The sequence below is a fragment of the Branchiostoma belcheri genome, unplaced genomic scaffold (genome assembly GCF_001625305.1).
Source record: "Branchiostoma belcheri isolate BF01 breed outbred unplaced genomic scaffold, Haploidv18h27 scaffold126, whole genome shotgun sequence".
NCBI classification, from domain to species: Eukaryota; Metazoa; Chordata; class Leptocardii; order Amphioxiformes; family Branchiostomatidae; genus Branchiostoma; species Branchiostoma belcheri.
In genome coordinates this window covers 58258-76263 of record NW_017802669.1, presented here as the reverse complement: position 1 = coordinate 76263, position 18006 = coordinate 58258, and the positions used below count along the sequence as shown (strand labels likewise).

General features: G+C 41.0%; 1 protein-coding gene across 4 annotated transcripts; it reads left to right on the top strand.

Annotated features, from left to right (window-relative positions):
- Window positions 1–165: 165 nt before the first annotated feature.
- LOC109463442 (transcription termination factor 1-like) lies at window positions 166–18006 on the top strand. Of its 4 annotated transcripts, XM_019760261.1 has the most exons (12): window positions 588–865; window positions 2643–3794; window positions 3915–5349; window positions 6134–6210; window positions 6732–6837; window positions 7284–7362; window positions 7725–7864; window positions 10214–10376; window positions 12283–12363; window positions 14332–14400; window positions 15181–15263; window positions 16398–18006. In XM_019760261.1, the coding sequence occupies exons 2-12, from the start codon at window positions 2778–2780 to the stop codon at window positions 16889–16891; spliced, it is 3744 nt and encodes a 1247-aa protein (XP_019615820.1). In that variant the 5' UTR covers window positions 588–865; window positions 2643–2777; the 3' UTR covers window positions 16892–18006. The 4 variants fall into 4 exon arrangements, with proteins under 4 accessions (XP_019615818.1, XP_019615820.1, XP_019615817.1 ...); XM_019760259.1 differs by lacking the exon at window positions 588–865 and adding an exon at window positions 166–262 and having other exon boundaries at window positions 2643–5349; XM_019760258.1 differs by having other exon boundaries at window positions 2643–5349.

The window sequence follows — 18006 nt, the reverse complement described above, 5'->3', positions numbered from 1 at the left end:
ACTTCGTTTTCCACCCACTTTACCTTTCTGGGAGGTACCAGGCGGTACATAATCCTCGTCGTCACTGTTTGTGTCGATCTTTTTCCCGCCTTTTTCTTTCTTGCTACTTTTCCCTGGTCCATCTTCTCCAGGAGGCAGGTAGTCAGAATCGCTGCTAGCATCATCATCAGAAGGCCAGGACTCACCAGTAAATGAGAACAGCACCATGTTTTTGGGGTCCTTTGGTAGTCCCAAGATTCCCCGAGGACGCTTAGGTGGCATGGTGATGTAGTAACGTAGAGACAGTCTAGTAGACACGAGAGAAAAACAAACCCTATCTGTTTACCGCCATTTTCTTTTTGGACTGTACGACTATGATAATGAAGAGAGGGGAGATTTTTATTTAGACAGAGCGTTGAACTTTTCAACAATGCTACAGTAAACAAATTCACTACAATATTCAAATAATTAGTTTGTTAAGTTATTGTAACGTATTACTATCGTTTAAAGTTAGAAACAGGTTATATTTTAAGTACAATGCTTATTTAGTTACCCCCTTTTCAAAGTGGCATCTTCTGGTCCCAGGGAAAGTGAAAGTAGACGATACCACTTGAAGTACAGGTAAACTTGGAACAGCAGTAACTCATTCGGGCCAACAAAAGCAAATTTTAAGACGTCAAAAATTCTATATATGTATATTTAATACTTTTGTCATATGTGTATGTTCACGAATAAGATTATTCATGATATTTTTACTCGCAAATCTACGTATAAAGAAAGTGTACCTCCTTTGGCTATTGGTTGATTCCAAAATGTCTGCCTGCAGTAGCTTGGCGAGTTCGGACCTGTAAAAACTTCACAAATTCAGCTGTAACTTTCCTCACAGGTAAGCTCGAACCAAACAGAAGGGCATAAAAGAGAACTAGGAAGATAAACATTTCTTATTTGGTGGAATTTTAACGATACAGTCCAAGAAAAGAGTTGTGAACAGTGTGGTGTGTGGTGGCGTGGGTTAGTTTCCAAACCTTGGGGAGGGGGCCATGCTTTGCTTTGGCGGGACTAGGACTAAGGTAACGTTAAATGTACATGTATTATACAGAATGATACATTTTACTTTTTGCCCGAAAACAAAAGAAGCAATCATTATTAAATCAAATGAATTCCTTTTCAAATTCAAATTACTAGTGACCTTTTTTTAAAATACATAAATAATATATGAACGTGGCTATATACACTCCCGGAGTGTATATAAAATCTATTTGTCTTTTATATACACTCCCGGAGTGTATATAAAATCTATTTGTCTTTTATATACACTCCAGGAGTGTATATAAAATCTATTTGTCTTTTATATACACTCTGGGAGTGTATATAAAATCTATTTGTCTTTTATATACACTCCCGGTGTGTATATAAGATCTATTTGTCTTTTATATACACTCCCGGAAAGTTGATAGGGCATTCGAATGATCTGTCGCCGGTGCGAAGACCGCGCGATCGGCTGTGTTATCCGGAGTCACCAAAGGGACCGGGGCGAACCCCGGGTTGGTCTTGGTCTGATAAATGCACGCCAGATCGTGAGGTCGGCGCTTCTTCCGCATGTATTAGCTCTAGAATTACCACAGTTATCCATGTAGGATGTGACGATCAAAGGAACCATAACTGATTTAATGAGCCATTCGCAGTTTCACTGAGACAGTTTAAACTTGCACGTGCATGGCTTAAACTTTGAGACAAGCCTATGACTACTGGCAGGATCAACCAGGTAGCGAGGACGCCAGGGCGCGCGACCGGTCTCGCCGCCGCCGCCGGGAGCGGAGGGTCCCGGGCCCCGCGCAAGCGGGGCGGGGCGGTCCGCTCGACCGAACTTCGGTGGAGATTTCCGTGTTGTTTTCTGATTTTCATCATCCAATATATTAAGATAAACTTGAAGACCGAGGTTTAAACTTGGTGCCCCTGAATCCTCAAACACTCACAAAAACCCAGGTTTTGGGCCTACAAAGGAGGCTAGTATTTCGGAGTGTATATAAAATCTATTTGTCTTTTATATACACTCCGGGAGTGTAAATAGCCACGCCGATAATATATAGCACAAGGGCAGGATTTGTTGGTACCATCAAGGAGGTTTAACCTCCTTGGTATCATATATAAGTATTATAAGGTTACTTATTACATGTATCAGGGTACAGGTTGATTTGATTATAAAGATGACACCTGCATGCGCATTTATTTCTTTAAAAAGTTATTTGCCATTCTGTAAATCGCACAAAGCAGCTGCAGAATGAGCAAATATATGCCGTAAATTGCAAAAGAAAACAACAAATATTAAAAAAAAACAATACTTATTTCGTAGAACCATTTTAAGGAAAGGGAGAAAATGCGAAGAAATGAAAATGATGAGTCTATTATTTGCCATACCATACTCTGTGTGTTTACTAGTAGCCATTTTGTTCAACCTTCATGACCATGTAGATTTCATAATGAAGGCACCTTTTTTGCCAGCCTTTTTTTTTATTTGCTCACTTGCATTAGTTTTGGGGTTCCCAGGTGATGCCATCCCTATAATCAAGTCAACATGGCCATACAGTGAGTGCAAATGTTGTATGAGAAGGCTTCACCATTTACTGTCTTATCAATATCTATATGCTTCTTTTTCCTTTCAGTTTCACTTATATTTGTGGGAAGCAATGGCACTTCATGATCATCGTTCAGACACCCCAAGAATATAAAACATACCATAAATACACACAGACAAAGCCTGCAGTATCGTACAAATATTGGAAGCCATAGATGCTGTCATGGCATCTCCAAGTAAGAAGAGAAAGAGGCTGGACAGCCAGGGAAGCCTGGCAGACACCTCGGACGTGGGAAGCGGCGATGGCGGTTACACCCGTGACAGTCACGACATTGTAGTGAACAAGAGCAGAGTGTACAAGAAGAAGCAAATGAAAAACCTGCAGGTGAAATCGTTGGCTGAAACATCTGACAAGGCTGGTGAGGGAAAAACAACTTCAAGAGAGAAGAAAAACAAAGACGTACCGCCAATTCTTTCAGGCCAAAGCAAAAATGTTAACGGAGGTATAAGCAACAGCAGTGTCACAGCAGACAGTCTGCCAATGTCTCCCTCAAAAGGCTCCTCTGGCACTCTCCTGAGAAGGAAGTACAGAAGGGAGAGAACGTCGAGTCAGAGCAGCACAGGTATGGACCACGGCATCACTTCCCTCTCTCAGATGGAGTACTTCCCTCTAAGTGGTCAAGAAAAGAAACATAGTAGTACATGTACCGCAACAGAGGAAGAAGACAAGAGCATTGCACCCAGGAATAGTCTGCAAACAAACTCTGAAAACAGATCAGTAAGCGAAATCTTCCCTTGGATACCAAAAAGCCAGAGTAGCCAAGAGAGTCAGCCTCCTATTCGCCTTGATGCTGACGGTCTGTTGGTCCAAGAGGACACTTTCAAGAAGCCTTTAGACCCAGTAAAGTCTTCGCCTTCAAAGTACAGTAGTGGTCTTGTGCCCAAGTCAGGTAAAAAGAAGAAAAAGAAGAAGCATGGAGAGAAAGATGGGACGTCGGATGAAACATCAGGAGTTGATACTGACACCGGTGCAAGTGTTTCAACTGTCCAGTCTGGACAGGAGGGAAGTGACAATGAGAAAAGACACACGAAGAAGAAGAAGAAAAAGAGGGAAAAGGACAAAGATGTAGAATCAAGTGCTGCAGAAGAGCAAGCCACAAATATTTCAACTGTCCAGTCTGCAGATAGTAATGTTGAAGGTGATGACAAGAAAAGACACAAGAAGAAGAAGAAAAAGAAGGAAAAGGACAAGGATGTAGAATCAAGTGCTGCAGAAGAGCAGGCCACAAATGTTCCTACTGTCCAGTCTGGAGATGATAATGTTGAAGGTGAAGACAAGAAGAGACACAAGAAGAAGAAGGAAAAGGAGAAAGTAGAAACTTCAGATAGCGTTTCGACACGTCAAGCTGATCATGACAATGTTGAAGAGTATGAAGGAAAAAGGCACCACAAAAAGAAGAAGAAAAAGAAGGATAAAGATGCAGAATCAAACACTTTAGAAGGGCAGGCCTCAGCAGCTGAAGACAGTGATATCATACCTCCAACACAGGAATCGCCAAAACCTGAGAAATCGAAGAAGAAACAGAAGAGGAAAAATGAAGAGTCAGGTTTGAGTTCAGGGGGAAATGGTGAGAAAATTGTGCCACACTCACAAGGTACAACACTGAATGGTGACGTGTCTTCTGAAAATCAAAATGATCCCAACACAGCTGGTAAGAAGAAGAAAAAGTCAAAAGACAAGAGGACAGAATCTGCATACACCTCTCAGTCAGAATCCGAAGTTCCAGAATCTGATGTTGGCTCACCTGTAAAGAGCCCCCTGGCAGTTCCCAGGAGACATGCAATAGAGAATAACAAGGCAAATACAACTGGAAATGCCTCTAAGGACAAGCCAAAGTCTTCTGCAAGTAAACTGCCTGTCTGGTGCATTGAGGATGCAGGCCAGGAGTCACAGGCAGTGTCCGAGGTGTTTGACATGTTCGGATGGGGACAGAACAAAAGCTCAAGTTTAGGTACAAAACAGTCCAGTCAAGGTATGATCAGGACAACCAGCACTCAGCCTAACTTTGACACAAGTGTGGGGAAGGGAAGAGGAACTAGTGCAGAAAGGAAGGAAAAAGACGATCTGTTTAGTTACCAATCACACGACAATAGCACTGTTGCTATCACTCCACAAAAGAAAAGTAGACTATCAAGAAAGAACAAGCAAAAAAGCAGAGAACAACAGAATGTTGGGAACAATGCTACTACGCATGATCAACATGTGTCTAATGAAAATACAGGAGATACAGTCAAAGAAAACACATCACAAGACTCCGTAGATGAAGTTCCAAGTACCAGTAAGCTTCCCAGCGGGTCTGCTGAAAACAATATCACAGACAGAAGAAAAAGAACAAAGAAAGACGTTTTGGAAGAAGCAGAGTCTTCAGTGGACAAAGAACATGCTGAGAAGAGAAGAAAGTTGGAAAGGAAGGGAAAGCAACGGAACAGTACGGAGAAAGAAACCCCGGTAGAAGAAGAAAACGAGGAAGGAAGCCCAGAAGAAGCTCAGGACCAGGTCATAACAGATAATGAGGATGAAGACCAGGATAGTGACAGTAGTGGAGAGGAGTTTGAAGATTCCATCCCTTCAAGTTCGACAACAAGACCAGCAAGATCGTCACCTCGAATAAGAGCGATTCGGGAATCTCGTAAGAGGAGGGCAGAAACCAGCAGTACTGGGGATGCAGAAGACATATGGCTGAAGGGTGTACAAGCACTGTCTGCTGAAGATGTACAAGAACTCAAAGAAAAAGGTAAAATAGATGATTTCATTTACCGTAAGTCACTTTATGTTTGTTGTAGTGGAAGTCTGGGGTATGAGAAAAATGGACACGTTTGAGGAACTATATAATTGCGGTTATGGAAGGTGTGGCAAAAAGGAATCTGGCAAATTAGTTGTTTATGGGAATGATAAGTTCACAGTACAGAAGTGACCATGAAAACCACGAATATAAAAGTACTGGGAAAAAAATTGTGATTAACAGGAATAATTAGTTTTGTTTGAAGATATAGCCAAGTGAGTCTCTTCAACTACCATGAAGGGTAGAATCCTTGAGGCTTACTTAAATATACGAGACGGGGCCTCGATGATTTGAGTGAAGCACCAACTTCGGACTGTAGAATTTGGACCATCGCACCTTGGGCATGCCCCTACTCTTTTTGAAAGGTGTGGTGGGTTCTTAAACATGCGTGGGGTGTGGCTCTCCCCAAACACAGGACCTCCATGAAACATCCTATCCTACTCTCCAAGCAGAGGTTTGCGTTTGGGGTTATTTTTAGCGTTGTTTTTATTTTAGGCTTTTTTATTGGGGTTTCTCTTTGGTGGGAAAAATTCAGTGCAAAAGAGACACCCCGATAAAAAGGCCTAAAAACAATGCTAAAAATAACCCCAAACCCAGACCTCTGCTTGGAGAGTAATCCTATCCAAGGGACGTATACTAAATACTTTCTGAAAGTTGGAGATTGCGTTGTCACAGTTAAATTTCTACATCTAGTAAGTTAAATGTCATTCATTGTTGTTATTTTATCTTTTTCCAGGAGTGACCGTCAGATTTGGACACTTCAGTAGACAAGAGAAAGCCATTTTAAAGAAGAACATGGAAAGCTTTTGTGAGGTAAATACATTTTAGATTTGTATCTATATCAGTGTAGCCGGTACATGTATAACTGCCCCTTGGCATAACACGCCAGCTTGCAGGCATGCGGAGCAGCGGCAGCTAGCTGTATTACATAGAATGATCTCAGTCCTGTTACACCTAGCTTTTAGACATTTTGCAACTCTAAACATTGTTTACAGCTATCTAGTGAGGATTCCCCCTCTGTACTTGGTGGCAGTGAGTTTGATAATTCCACTCTAGGATAGTTCTACAGTTTGCAAAAACCTAAATCCTTGGTTGATTACCCCAGTACTTGAATGCATGACTTATTGACTATTTTGAGTAATTTGTTGGTCTTTTTTTAAGCCGGCATTTTATGTAAGGGTGTGAAATTTGTTTGTGGTTTGTGTACCTACATGTATGACCTGTGTTTTTCACAGATCCTCAGTACTGCTATTTCACAATGGGTTGCGAAGCAGCATTGGTAATTGACGGGGTGAAGTCTGCCATCTCTAATTGCCTTGTCCATGATTTGGCAGATGCACGGTGTGGAGGACAACAGAACTCTTCTCTTCCCGCATCAGTACCCGGAGAAAAAGAACCTGAAGAAACTCATCCACGAGTCAGGGATGCTCAGGCATCTAGGTAAGGCTTAATTTTATGGATGACATCCTCTGAAGACCCCCAAACTAATGCAAATGGGCAAATGAAAAAAATTGCAGGTAAAAAACATGCTGCTAAACCACAGGAATACAAAGTTAGTATTGTGAATTTGAGGTACATGTAGTACATATACTTATGATATTGCGACTTTCACCACATGCTGGCCTTTTGCTGCATTTATAAGTTGGCACTGTACTGAGTTCTTGAGTTCTGTGGAGCTTCGGCAGCCTGGGTACCATACTCCGTAGTTACCACTGGCTCCATATTGTCACTAGCTACCATGGAGTATGGAGGATGGCACCCAGGCTAAAGCCTCTGGGGAGGTCATTTTTTTATTCACCTGTGCAACATTGTGGCCTAACATTATTTGATTTTTTAAAAAGTCCAAGTCATAAAAAGTGTAACATTATGTTTTGTATGTCCTATAGCCCAGGGACTGAACCGGCCACTATGGAACGTCTATACCAAAGCCAGGTATATGTTCAGCAATCCGGAGAAAAGTGGCAAGTAAGGACTGTTCTACTTTACTTTACTTTACGATGTGTGCACAACTGTGTGACCCAAGGGCTATCGAACTGGGTATGGGTGTCACCCTACCTTATTTAAGAAGGACCTTTTAGCTAGCATGCGTAGTCCAGTGGTTAGCGACCCTGCCCATGGACTAAGAGGTTGGGAGTTGGAGAGGGTTGAAGTACTTACGACTGTTCATTGTGCTTTTTGTAAAGAGCCAGGGGAATTTCCCTGGTACAATATACCTGTAAATACTGTACATAGCATCTGTCTTCTTTGTTACAGCAAGTGGACGAGTTACTGTAGCTGTTAAGTGAGCTGAAACTGGATCGAGATGACTTTTCCTTTGACCATTTCAGGTTCTCCCCAGAGGAGGATAAGCTGCTGCTGAGGCTGTACAAGCAGCACGGCCCTCGCTGGGCACGCATCAGCAGGTCCATGGGTCGCTTCGAGGACCACATCAAGCAGAGGTTCCTTTACATGAAAGGGAAAGGGAAAAGTACGCCACTTATTACACATTAGGCCACACCAATTTAATTTGTTGGTTCTCGTATTCGCCTCTTCATTTTTTTCTGATTTGCAAAAAAAAGAAAAGATTCTGGTTCTGAATCAACTCAAAAATGCTCATATTGCCCTAGCAGTCCTTTTCTCCCTAGTTACAGTTTTTCCATCTATCAATGCAGTGGTTTGATTAAAAGTTAAATCATTGTTTAAATATTAACCCAGACTTTTGTGTTGACTTCATGGCTCCTATCCTACATATTAGTGGCTATGATAGGATGCCTAGAGTAAGTAAGACCTGTTTTTATTTTTTCGCCCTGTCACTTCCTATTTTTTCTGAAAAAATCTGAGAACCAACAAATTGAATTGGTGTGGCCTTATGGAAATATTGTAGAAAGAACTGACTACTAGTAGACACTCAAACTTATTACTATAAAATAGCAGATACATATAGAATACTACACGGTGTATTCTAAACGACGAACGACACCCCACGACGTCCAACCCTTGCATGACGGGGAACAACGGACGTTAAACTGGAGGATTCGGTGCCCAGGGCGATGCAATAAGGAAGTACTCCCCACTGTGGCTTCTCCAGCAGGTTGAATAGTGAATTGACCCCCATAACCACATAAACTAATAAACATCCTAGACGGTCCAGCCACCGAAAACAATGGCAGGGACAGATTAGCATAATAACTGTCACTCTTTTTGAACAAATTCAAATGTTTTTTCTATACTGGTTTTCAAACTAACAATATCAAACCATGCAGAATGATCGGGATAGCTGTAACTGAGTCACATAAATCAAGAAAATACTATCTGCAACTTTTAGTTTCTGGAAAACCAACTTTGTGGTCAAATTTCAATTTTTCAAACTGTCTTGTCAACATTTCATCAAAGCCTCTAATTATAGATATCTAAAATGGCAACCTCACAACTGAAATAGCTTGGATAGTAAGTGAGTCTAGAAATATGGGTTGCAATTGTGGTGTCAATTTGGTAGTATGAGAAAGCAGCACTAGTATACATGTAGACTGGATCTCTGTTAGAACTGTTCAAGTAACTGCCGGCCAATCTATAACACCACCAAACCTTGGCAAAACAGTACAGTGGTGTAATTACTATATTCTGGGTAAGGTGAGGCTATCTTCTTTCTGTAAAACAGACTGTACATGTACATAAATTCCTTATCTGTCTTCAATATGTTACAAACACAAAGTGTCTTCAAGAGCCCTGTGCCCATGTTACCACCACGGTAGTCAGGGACAGAATGGGGCCTGGTAGTTTACGTTAGCCGAATTTATTGGGTTCTTATATAGTGCAAGCCTGCTCTTTAAGCCGTGCAGTGAGTGAGTGAGTGAGTGAGAGTGTATTCCGTATTGCCTGAGGTTCCAGCCCGAATGGGGGTCGGATCGCCCGAAGGCTGGAGGGAGATCTGACCCGCGGGAGGGCTGAGACTGAGGGTGATGCGGATACACAGTGTTGTATTTTATTTATGTCATACCCACCCAAGAAAGCAGACATGTCAATGTGAAATGTGCCAAAATTTGGTGTATCTAAACAAAAGGTGTAACTGCGTCGATTCCAATATCCGAATTCGGTGTTTGAAGTCTTGAAAGCGAAACACGTTCAAATTATTCTTAGTACTACTACTAGCCTGAGTACCAGACCCCAGCGTTTTAGTTCATCAATACTAGTATATGAGTTTGGGGTAGAAATCGCCTAACTCCAGAGAAAGAAGTGTCCGTGGAATATACAGCTATGAAATGACATTTGGTAAATAGATGCAGCTTTGAGTCATGAAGTTGCTATTGTGCAATATTTTGTGTTAATTTGGTGGTTAGGCCGAGTTTACCAAGCCGGGGGGCTGAGTTGACCAGGATACATGTAGTTTGCTGAGTTGACCAAGGGCATTGGGCCGAGTTGACCAGATTTGCGATGTTGAAAGTTCATCAGTGTTGGTAGAGATCATTATGAAACAAGTTTAAGCTGTAATTTCCAACACAAGAAATTGGACTCACCCAAATTTTCGACTGTACAACTCCAGTCTTTGTTAAGGAATGAACAATCCACCGCTTCCGTGACGTCATGTGACCACACGTGACTCCGTGAGCAGTGGATCATAGGTTGCAGAAAGTCTGTGGCGCCCCCGTCTCAGTTGAGGGATGGCTGTAATGCCCTGATGTAGATAGCCTCTTTAATCCCAGAGTCCAATTTCTTGTGTTGGAGATTACAGCTTAAACTTGTTTCATAAAGATTTTCGATGGGCTGAGTAGGTAATGGTCCAAGTCGTCTTGATTCTGCGTCCAGTCTAGCTGACTACAGTTGACTTGCTAACCTCCAGACAGGGGAGCGTGGTCGGCCAAAGAGAACAAGATGCTGATCCGAGCAGTACAGGCTGTCACAGGGCAGGAGGACATCTCTAACATCACTCAGAACATCAACTGGCAGGCCTGCTCCGATATGATGAACACTGTCAGGGGTGCTAAACAGTGTTATGAGCACTGGTGAGTGATATTTCTCTATTTACCTACATTCCAAGCAGAGGTTTGGGTTTGAGGTTATTTTTGGCGTGTTTTTAGGCTTTTTTATCGGGGTTCCTGTTTTGCACTGGAATTTTTTTCTCCCACCAAACCCAACCTCTGCTGGCACTCACCCCGGGGCGGGGCAAACCTATTCAAGAAACGTGACAGTGCTCCTCCCCGGGAACCATCAAATTATCATAAGAGATATCCATTTTACTGTGGTGGATTATCACACATCTAGCAAGTCAGAAAGACATTCATTGGGCCACACGCCTCCTGCTGACTGTGCCTATTCATGCGACTGGTTCACACCTCCTTGCAGAATGACTGTAATGTGTTGAAGTGATTAGGTTTATGGCACATTTAAGCTTTCGACTACAGAGTTTGGGTTGGGTGAGAAAAAAAATTCCAGTGCAAAAGAGAAACTCTGATAAAAAAGCCTAAAAACATGGCAAAAATAACCCCAACCCAAACCTCTGCTTGGAGAGTACTACTAGTATTTACCGGTATTGTACTTCATGGATTTAAAGACAAGAAATTTTCTACTGTCGTGTTACCCGACCCTAGGTAAAATTCCCGACCATAGCCCTTTTTTGGTCAACTGTTGATGAGAGACATAAAATTTCTGATCCGACATACATTCTGCAGTGGTGGGTACTGGAACCAAGAACCAGAGCTAACGTTTGGGTTAAAAATAAAACAACTGAAATTCAGCGATTTGGCAAAGGGCAAAAAATAGTATTTATGAAAATCTCATGTCACATTCCCATTTTGTTCTAAATTTAACTAGTCTAAACTAGACTGAAATAAAATAGATTAAATTAAGCACTGTGTTTCAGCCACTAATTTATATCTAGGAGTGAATATGCTGTTAGAATATGAGTGTACTGATGCATTTTAGTGCTAGATTAATAGCTGTATTTGTTGTATCACTGGGTAAAATAAAAAAAAAATTTATCCCGACCTTCCGATCATATTTTTTTCCAGACTGTAATAGGAAACACATCATTGACAACATTTATATTCCTTGGGCCAACAGAAAGACCAGGTTCCTCCACAAGGCTGGCTTCTTAGGAAATATACAATGTAGCAAAAAAAGCTCCAAAAAATATGAGGAACACAAACACAAAACTGTGAAGTCAGCAATTCCATTCCTTGCATTCCTAAGTCAAGACATTGTGTCCTTGGGAAAGGCAGTTTACATGATTTTCCTCACTCTACCCAAGTGTAAATTGGGTACCTGACTTTGGTTAGGGGGGTGCTCGTCACTGAATGCCGTCCAGTAAATTTCTACAGTGACCGACTTATGAATAATTTATCAAGGCCCACAGACGCGGTTCTTTCCACAGACGCGGTTCTTTCACTTGTAGAGTAGCCAATTACCACTGATCCGGTGGCACAAGATGTGCGAAAACACGTACTTCACAACCATTGTACGTCGATATAAAGCGCTTATACATTACAAAGAGAATTTTCGTAGGACTGCCATTACTTTAGTTTGCAGCATGTGTATTGAGAACGAGTATCTTCATAATTCTGCTGGCTGTTTGTAGAAGAACGGCACAATAAAACAATACCATCACGACTTAGCGTATAACACGCAATGAAGCCCACTTTTTACGCAGATTGTAGCACTGTAATGTTACACAAACTAACAGTAGATGTTTTAAGAAATTCACAGAAATGGCAATGATAGATAATGTAATGCATAAACATTACGGGGGGGGGGGTAAAGGCAGCGGAAGGAGAGGGATGGGCTCCACCTTCCAATACTGTGCCCTCGACACAGTGGATCAACAACTCACTGCCCCTACGGCCTCAAAAAGCTACAGGACTACACTAACCTCAATACTTGTACACTATATATTTATGATTTTTATCCCCCTAGGTTGGTTCTGATAAACTGGCTGTCTTTCCAACAAGGATCACCCATATGGAACCCAGAGCGAGATGCACAGCTCATAGATGAGTAAGTTATCTATTTTGTCTTAAGGTTTCCAACGATCTTGACTAGGATGTCTAACCAGGGGACCTAAGAAAAGTGGTCTGCTTATACAAGGAAGATGGCAACAAGACTAAACAGAGAGCAAGAAAACTGATCAAGAAAAAAGTTATGCTGTGTAAATCAATTCCATCAAGATATCATCAACATTTTCTGCCACACACTTGAAAATGTGGTCGTCATAGACAGAGATTGGGCCATATGTGGTCCCAAATTGTGTCATTTGCGGTTGCTTACTAGGAAAGTTTTATGTCTGTAAGGAAAATTTGGGGCCGAGAGAAAGCAACCGTTATCGCCAGATGGCTGGCATATGGAGGTGGTCACTTGGGCACGTTTGTATGATATGATATATTTACCTCCAGGAAATGTGTCATGGAGGTTATATTTTCAGTTGCATTTATCTGTCCGTCTGTCTGTTGGTCAACAAGATAACTCAAGAAGGCCTGGATGGATTGGTTTCATACTTGGTGTGTTGGTAGGGTGTGACAAAAACTGAAAATGATGAGATTTTGGTCCCCCTAGTGGCTTCCCTTGGTACTGCAGCGCAACTTCCGGTTTTGATATCTCGCGATCTGGACATGCTGGGGTCATGAAATTTTGATTCGAAGGTAGCTCTCGTGCTTGGGAAGAAGTCATATGAGTTTGGGCCCCCTAGCGGCTTGTTCTGGAACTGCAGGGCACTTTCTGGCGAAATGTTTAAAATCCAATAAGTCCAGACAGGAACAACATATTTTCATTATTTTTGATGTGTAGGTAGCTGAGAGAGAGATGTACATAATTAAATGCAAATTATGCAAATGAGGACTTTATTTGCATAATTAATGAGGAAATTCTATAATTACAGTGTTTTACATTATACTACTTACATACATGTAATGTAATACATGTAACCTACGTAGTACGGCAGGCGGAACTTCAACAGATACTAATTATGCAAATGATGACCTAATTTGCATAATTAATGCGAAAATTCTATGATTTCGTAATGGTGAATGATGAGAATGTCATACTTGGGACATCTGTAAGTTAAGTAATCAAAAGTTAACATACATCACGATGCATATATCATTTTAATGCAGAGGTCATTTGCACAATTAAAGAAGAAATTTACATTTACATATCAAGATCATATTTCATGGAGGTATGAGATCTCGGAAATCTAGTAATATGATAAAATTAATATAATCAACCATTTACAGGGATATGTTTAAAATATCAAGTTTCAACACTTTTTGGGTTGTTGACTTTTTTCCAATTTCTAAGTCTGCTAATTTTTTGGGGAATGAATTATATATATTATTACAATTATGGCTTCACCACAAAGTGGTGAAGACATATTGTGTTCCCTCATGTTTCTTCTCCTTCTCCTCCTGCCATTTCTTTAAATGGATTCATCTCTGCCATTTTCAGGCCAAATGTCACGAAATTTGGCATGAAGGTAGAGTGGGCAAATACCCTGACGCGTTTTTTTTCATTTTTTTGAAAAATTGTTTTATTTGGGTTTTTTGGTATGGGGATACCTTGAACATATGTCTACAAAAAGTCATTCAAGCTTTTGACATACACCACTTTATAATTGGGAAAAATAAGGCTTTTTGCTATTTTCGGACCAAAAATGTACATTTTTGGCTCCTGTGCCCTAATATTAAATCCGAATGACCTGAAATTTGGTATGGGTGGGGATACCTTGGACACATGTCCAAAGAATGTCATTCATGATTTTGACATACACCACTTTAAAGTTATGTAAAATAGGGCTTTTTGGCTATTTCCGGCATTGGAAGGTTCCATTGCTGCATGGGGGTGTAGACTATTGGCAGCCATCGTAGGATAGATCCATTTTCGGTATGGGGGATGTGGTGAAGCCATCTGTTGCATTTGCTCTCAAGCAAATGTCGGCCTTTCTAGTTATATTACAATTTCTCTATTTTGCAGGATCTACAAGAGTGAAGCAGAATTTGATTATGACATTGACTGGCAAGACATCGCCAAAAACATGGACTGGTAGGTCGATCACGTTGCTCCAAACTTATTTGTTTATTAAAGTTTTTAAAAAATGCTTAGAGCATGTTGATTTGATTACATGGATGACATGAATTTTTGTCCGTTCCCCCCCCCCCAAAAAAAGAAAGGTAGCTGCAAAATGAGCAAATATATGCTGTAAACTAAAAAAAAGAAATATTGGAAAATAATACTTATGTCGCAGAATGCCAAAATCCATTCCAAAGGACAAAATGAAGAGTCTACTATTCACCATGCCAATAAAAAAATTGTTCAACCTTCATGACCACCTAGATTTCATAACGAAGGCAACTTCACATCAGTTTTGGGGTTCCCAGAGGATATCATCCATATAATCAAATCAACATGACCTTAAGGGTCCACAAATTTCTGCCTAGTGGTGCATACCGGTTCACTGGACTTGGATCCGGACTTGTAAGAATGTTTAGGTTCAACTCCAAAAAAACCTAAAAGTCAAGAACCGAGTCCGGACTTATTACCATAAAAGACCATTTCACATACCCCTTTTCTTTCCAAACCACCTAAAACCTTCTGTAGATTGCAAAATCTTTGCTGCAAATGGAGAAAACATTGCCATCGGGCATCATCAAGTATCAGCCTCCATGTTATTTGGCCAAAGTTTCACCCAGACAACATTGCAAGGTTGCCAACATGTAATTTTTTATATGCCATGGGTTTAGGTCCGGACTTACAAGTCTGGAACTGAACCTAAACCTCTGGACTTGAATCCTTTGTCTTGAATTGTTCCTGTTTTTCCCCAAGGTTGAAGCACCATACGCAGGCAAGGAGACGGTTTCGGAGACTGAAGCTCAGAGTCCCAGACTGTGACAGACAAGACATGGATGGTGGGGAAATCCTTACATGTAAATCTATCCAGGGCTCCAAATACTTTTGTCAACTTGAAATTACCTGCACAAGACAAATTTTACCTGCACCACTGTTTAAAATGATTCATGCAAAAAACTGCAGCAGATAAAAATTCACATGCAGCTGCGTGTGTTTAAACCCAGTACACAGACCAATTCAGGTAGACATCAGAAATACCTGCACAGCTCCAATTTTACCTACACTAACCTGCATATACCCAGTACATGGACCAGTGCAGGTTAGGTGCAGGTAGACATCAGAAATACCTGCACAGCTCCAATTTTACCTGCACTAACCTGCATATACCCAGTACATGGACCAGTGCAGGTTAGTTGCAGGTAGACATCAGAAATACCTGCACAGCTCCAATTTTACCTGCACTAACCTGCATATACCCAGTACATGGACCAGTGCAGGTTAGTTGCAGGTAGACATCAGAAATACCTGCACAGCTCCAATTTTACCTGCACTAACCTGCATATACCCAGTACATGGACCAGTGCAGGTTAGTTGCAGGTAGACATCAGAAATACCTGCACGGCTCCAATTTTACCTGCACTAACCTGCATATACCCAGTACATGGACCAGTGCAGGTTAGGTGCAGGTAGACATCAGAAATACCTGCACAGCTTCAATTTTACCTGCCTTATCACCTGCATATGCAGGTGGCATTTCGAGCCCTGCTATTGCTATAAAATTGTAGGTCTCATTCTAGCCTCTGTTGCAGACTCACACTCGATGGTTTAGTAAGAAAAAATTTACAAGAAAATGGCAATAGATAATCTTTCTCATTTCATCAGAGAATAGCAAAAAAAACAACACTTCTGGTGTACATTGGAAGCTAGAGGTAGTGTCACCTAGTGTCTTTCCTTTGTTGCAGTCTGTTTGCCAGTACTGTGTTGAAGTGTCTGAAAGTGAATGAAGTTTTGTTGTGTGCATTGGTGTTCTGTGTTCATCATCATTGGTGTTGCTTCTGAAATCTGTTGAAATGTTTCCTATCTGAAGTATGATTTCAAAGACTTGAATCACAGTTGGATGTTCTCAGTCTGTTTGCCAGTACTATGTTGAAGTGTCTGAAAGTGAATGAAGTTTTGTTGTTCGATTTCTTCAGGAATCTTGGACTACTTGAAGGAGGATCTGAAGAAGAAGGTGCAGGAGTGGATGAAGACTAAGGAGAAGAGAGCGTCCTTACCCAGACCGGCCAAGAGTGGGCCCTTCATCTTCACAGATGACGAGGATGATGATGATGACAGTGATGATGACACTTTGGATGCTGATGGCAACACTGCTGAGAACCATCAGGACAATGACAAATCAGATGATGATGGCAATGATGATGATGATGACATTGATGATGGCACTTTGAACACTGATGGCAACACCGACAACCATCAGGACAATGATGATGATGATGACACTTTGAACCCTGATGCCAACCATCAGGACAGTGACAACCCTGCTCCTGTATCAGATAAGGAAAGCGCCAAAGTGGATAACACTGGCAGTACGAGCAAAGCTGGCCATGATAACAAGTCTGATGTAGAAAGTTCAGATGATTCTGATGACGACAGCAAAACAGAAGTAGATACGTCTGACGAAGAGTAATCATTTTGTGACCTCTGTTCAATGAACTGTAGACTGAAAAACAACTACAACTGTGCAAATTTTTAAGGTACTTTTGTACAATGTACATGTGATACAGTTACAGTAGTTTTGATGTTTCCAATCATCAAGAACATACAATGTAGCTACATGCACATGTTCGGTTTTTAGTTGCTCTTGTTTTTATTCTATGTACAGTTCGCGTGAAGCATGGAGCTTTGGAGTTCTTTGAAACTTTATGACTCTTTATGTTCATTTTAGCTGAGTAGCCAATTGTTTTGTTAATACAAATTGTTGTTTTCTTAAGCATAGAACTCTCTGGACACTGATCGTAACCACTGCTAAAAACAGTTACGGTCCTTGTCAGCTGTATACTTTAAGAGTGACTGTTTATAGCAAACAAAAACTCAGGAAACATAGTCTTTGAAATGCACTCGTATGTGGAGAAAGTTCCAAGTTGTTTTTCATGAATTTTGTAGTTAAAATTGACAAAAAATGTGGAAGGACAGAATTAAGATTCTCGTTAGCCCAGATTGTTGATTGTTGCTTTTCGCCACAAAATGGAAACAAGGTAAGGTAAGAGACATTGCTGGCCATGTACAAAAAAATCTCAGTATTCTATGTTCTACCAACCTGATAAAACTATATTCGGATTTGTAGAGTGGTTTTGGTACACAATGTACATGTATGATCATGATATAAAGCCTTGTGAAAAGGGTTCAATTTTGTAGTAAGTAGCATAGACTTACTTAATGAGGAAGACTGTCAATATATTACATGTGAAACATACATGTACATGATTGTGGGACTCTAACAGAGGACTGTGTACCTACATGTACATGTATACATGGCATCAGGTACAGCTGCAGTGTACAGAGGTTTAGGATTCAGATTATTTTTGGCGTTTTTATCAGGCTTTCTTATTGTACAGTAACTTTCTTTTCTTTACGCGCAGGTGGCAAAATGGTAACTGTCTGGCATATGAATACTGCCGGACAAAATTGGTACTGACACAACCACTTAAACCCCTGTCCTGCTGTGCGCAACATATGTCGCGCGGCACATACAGTACCATCTATATTACACCCTGTATAGGTACGATTTGGGGATATTTCTCG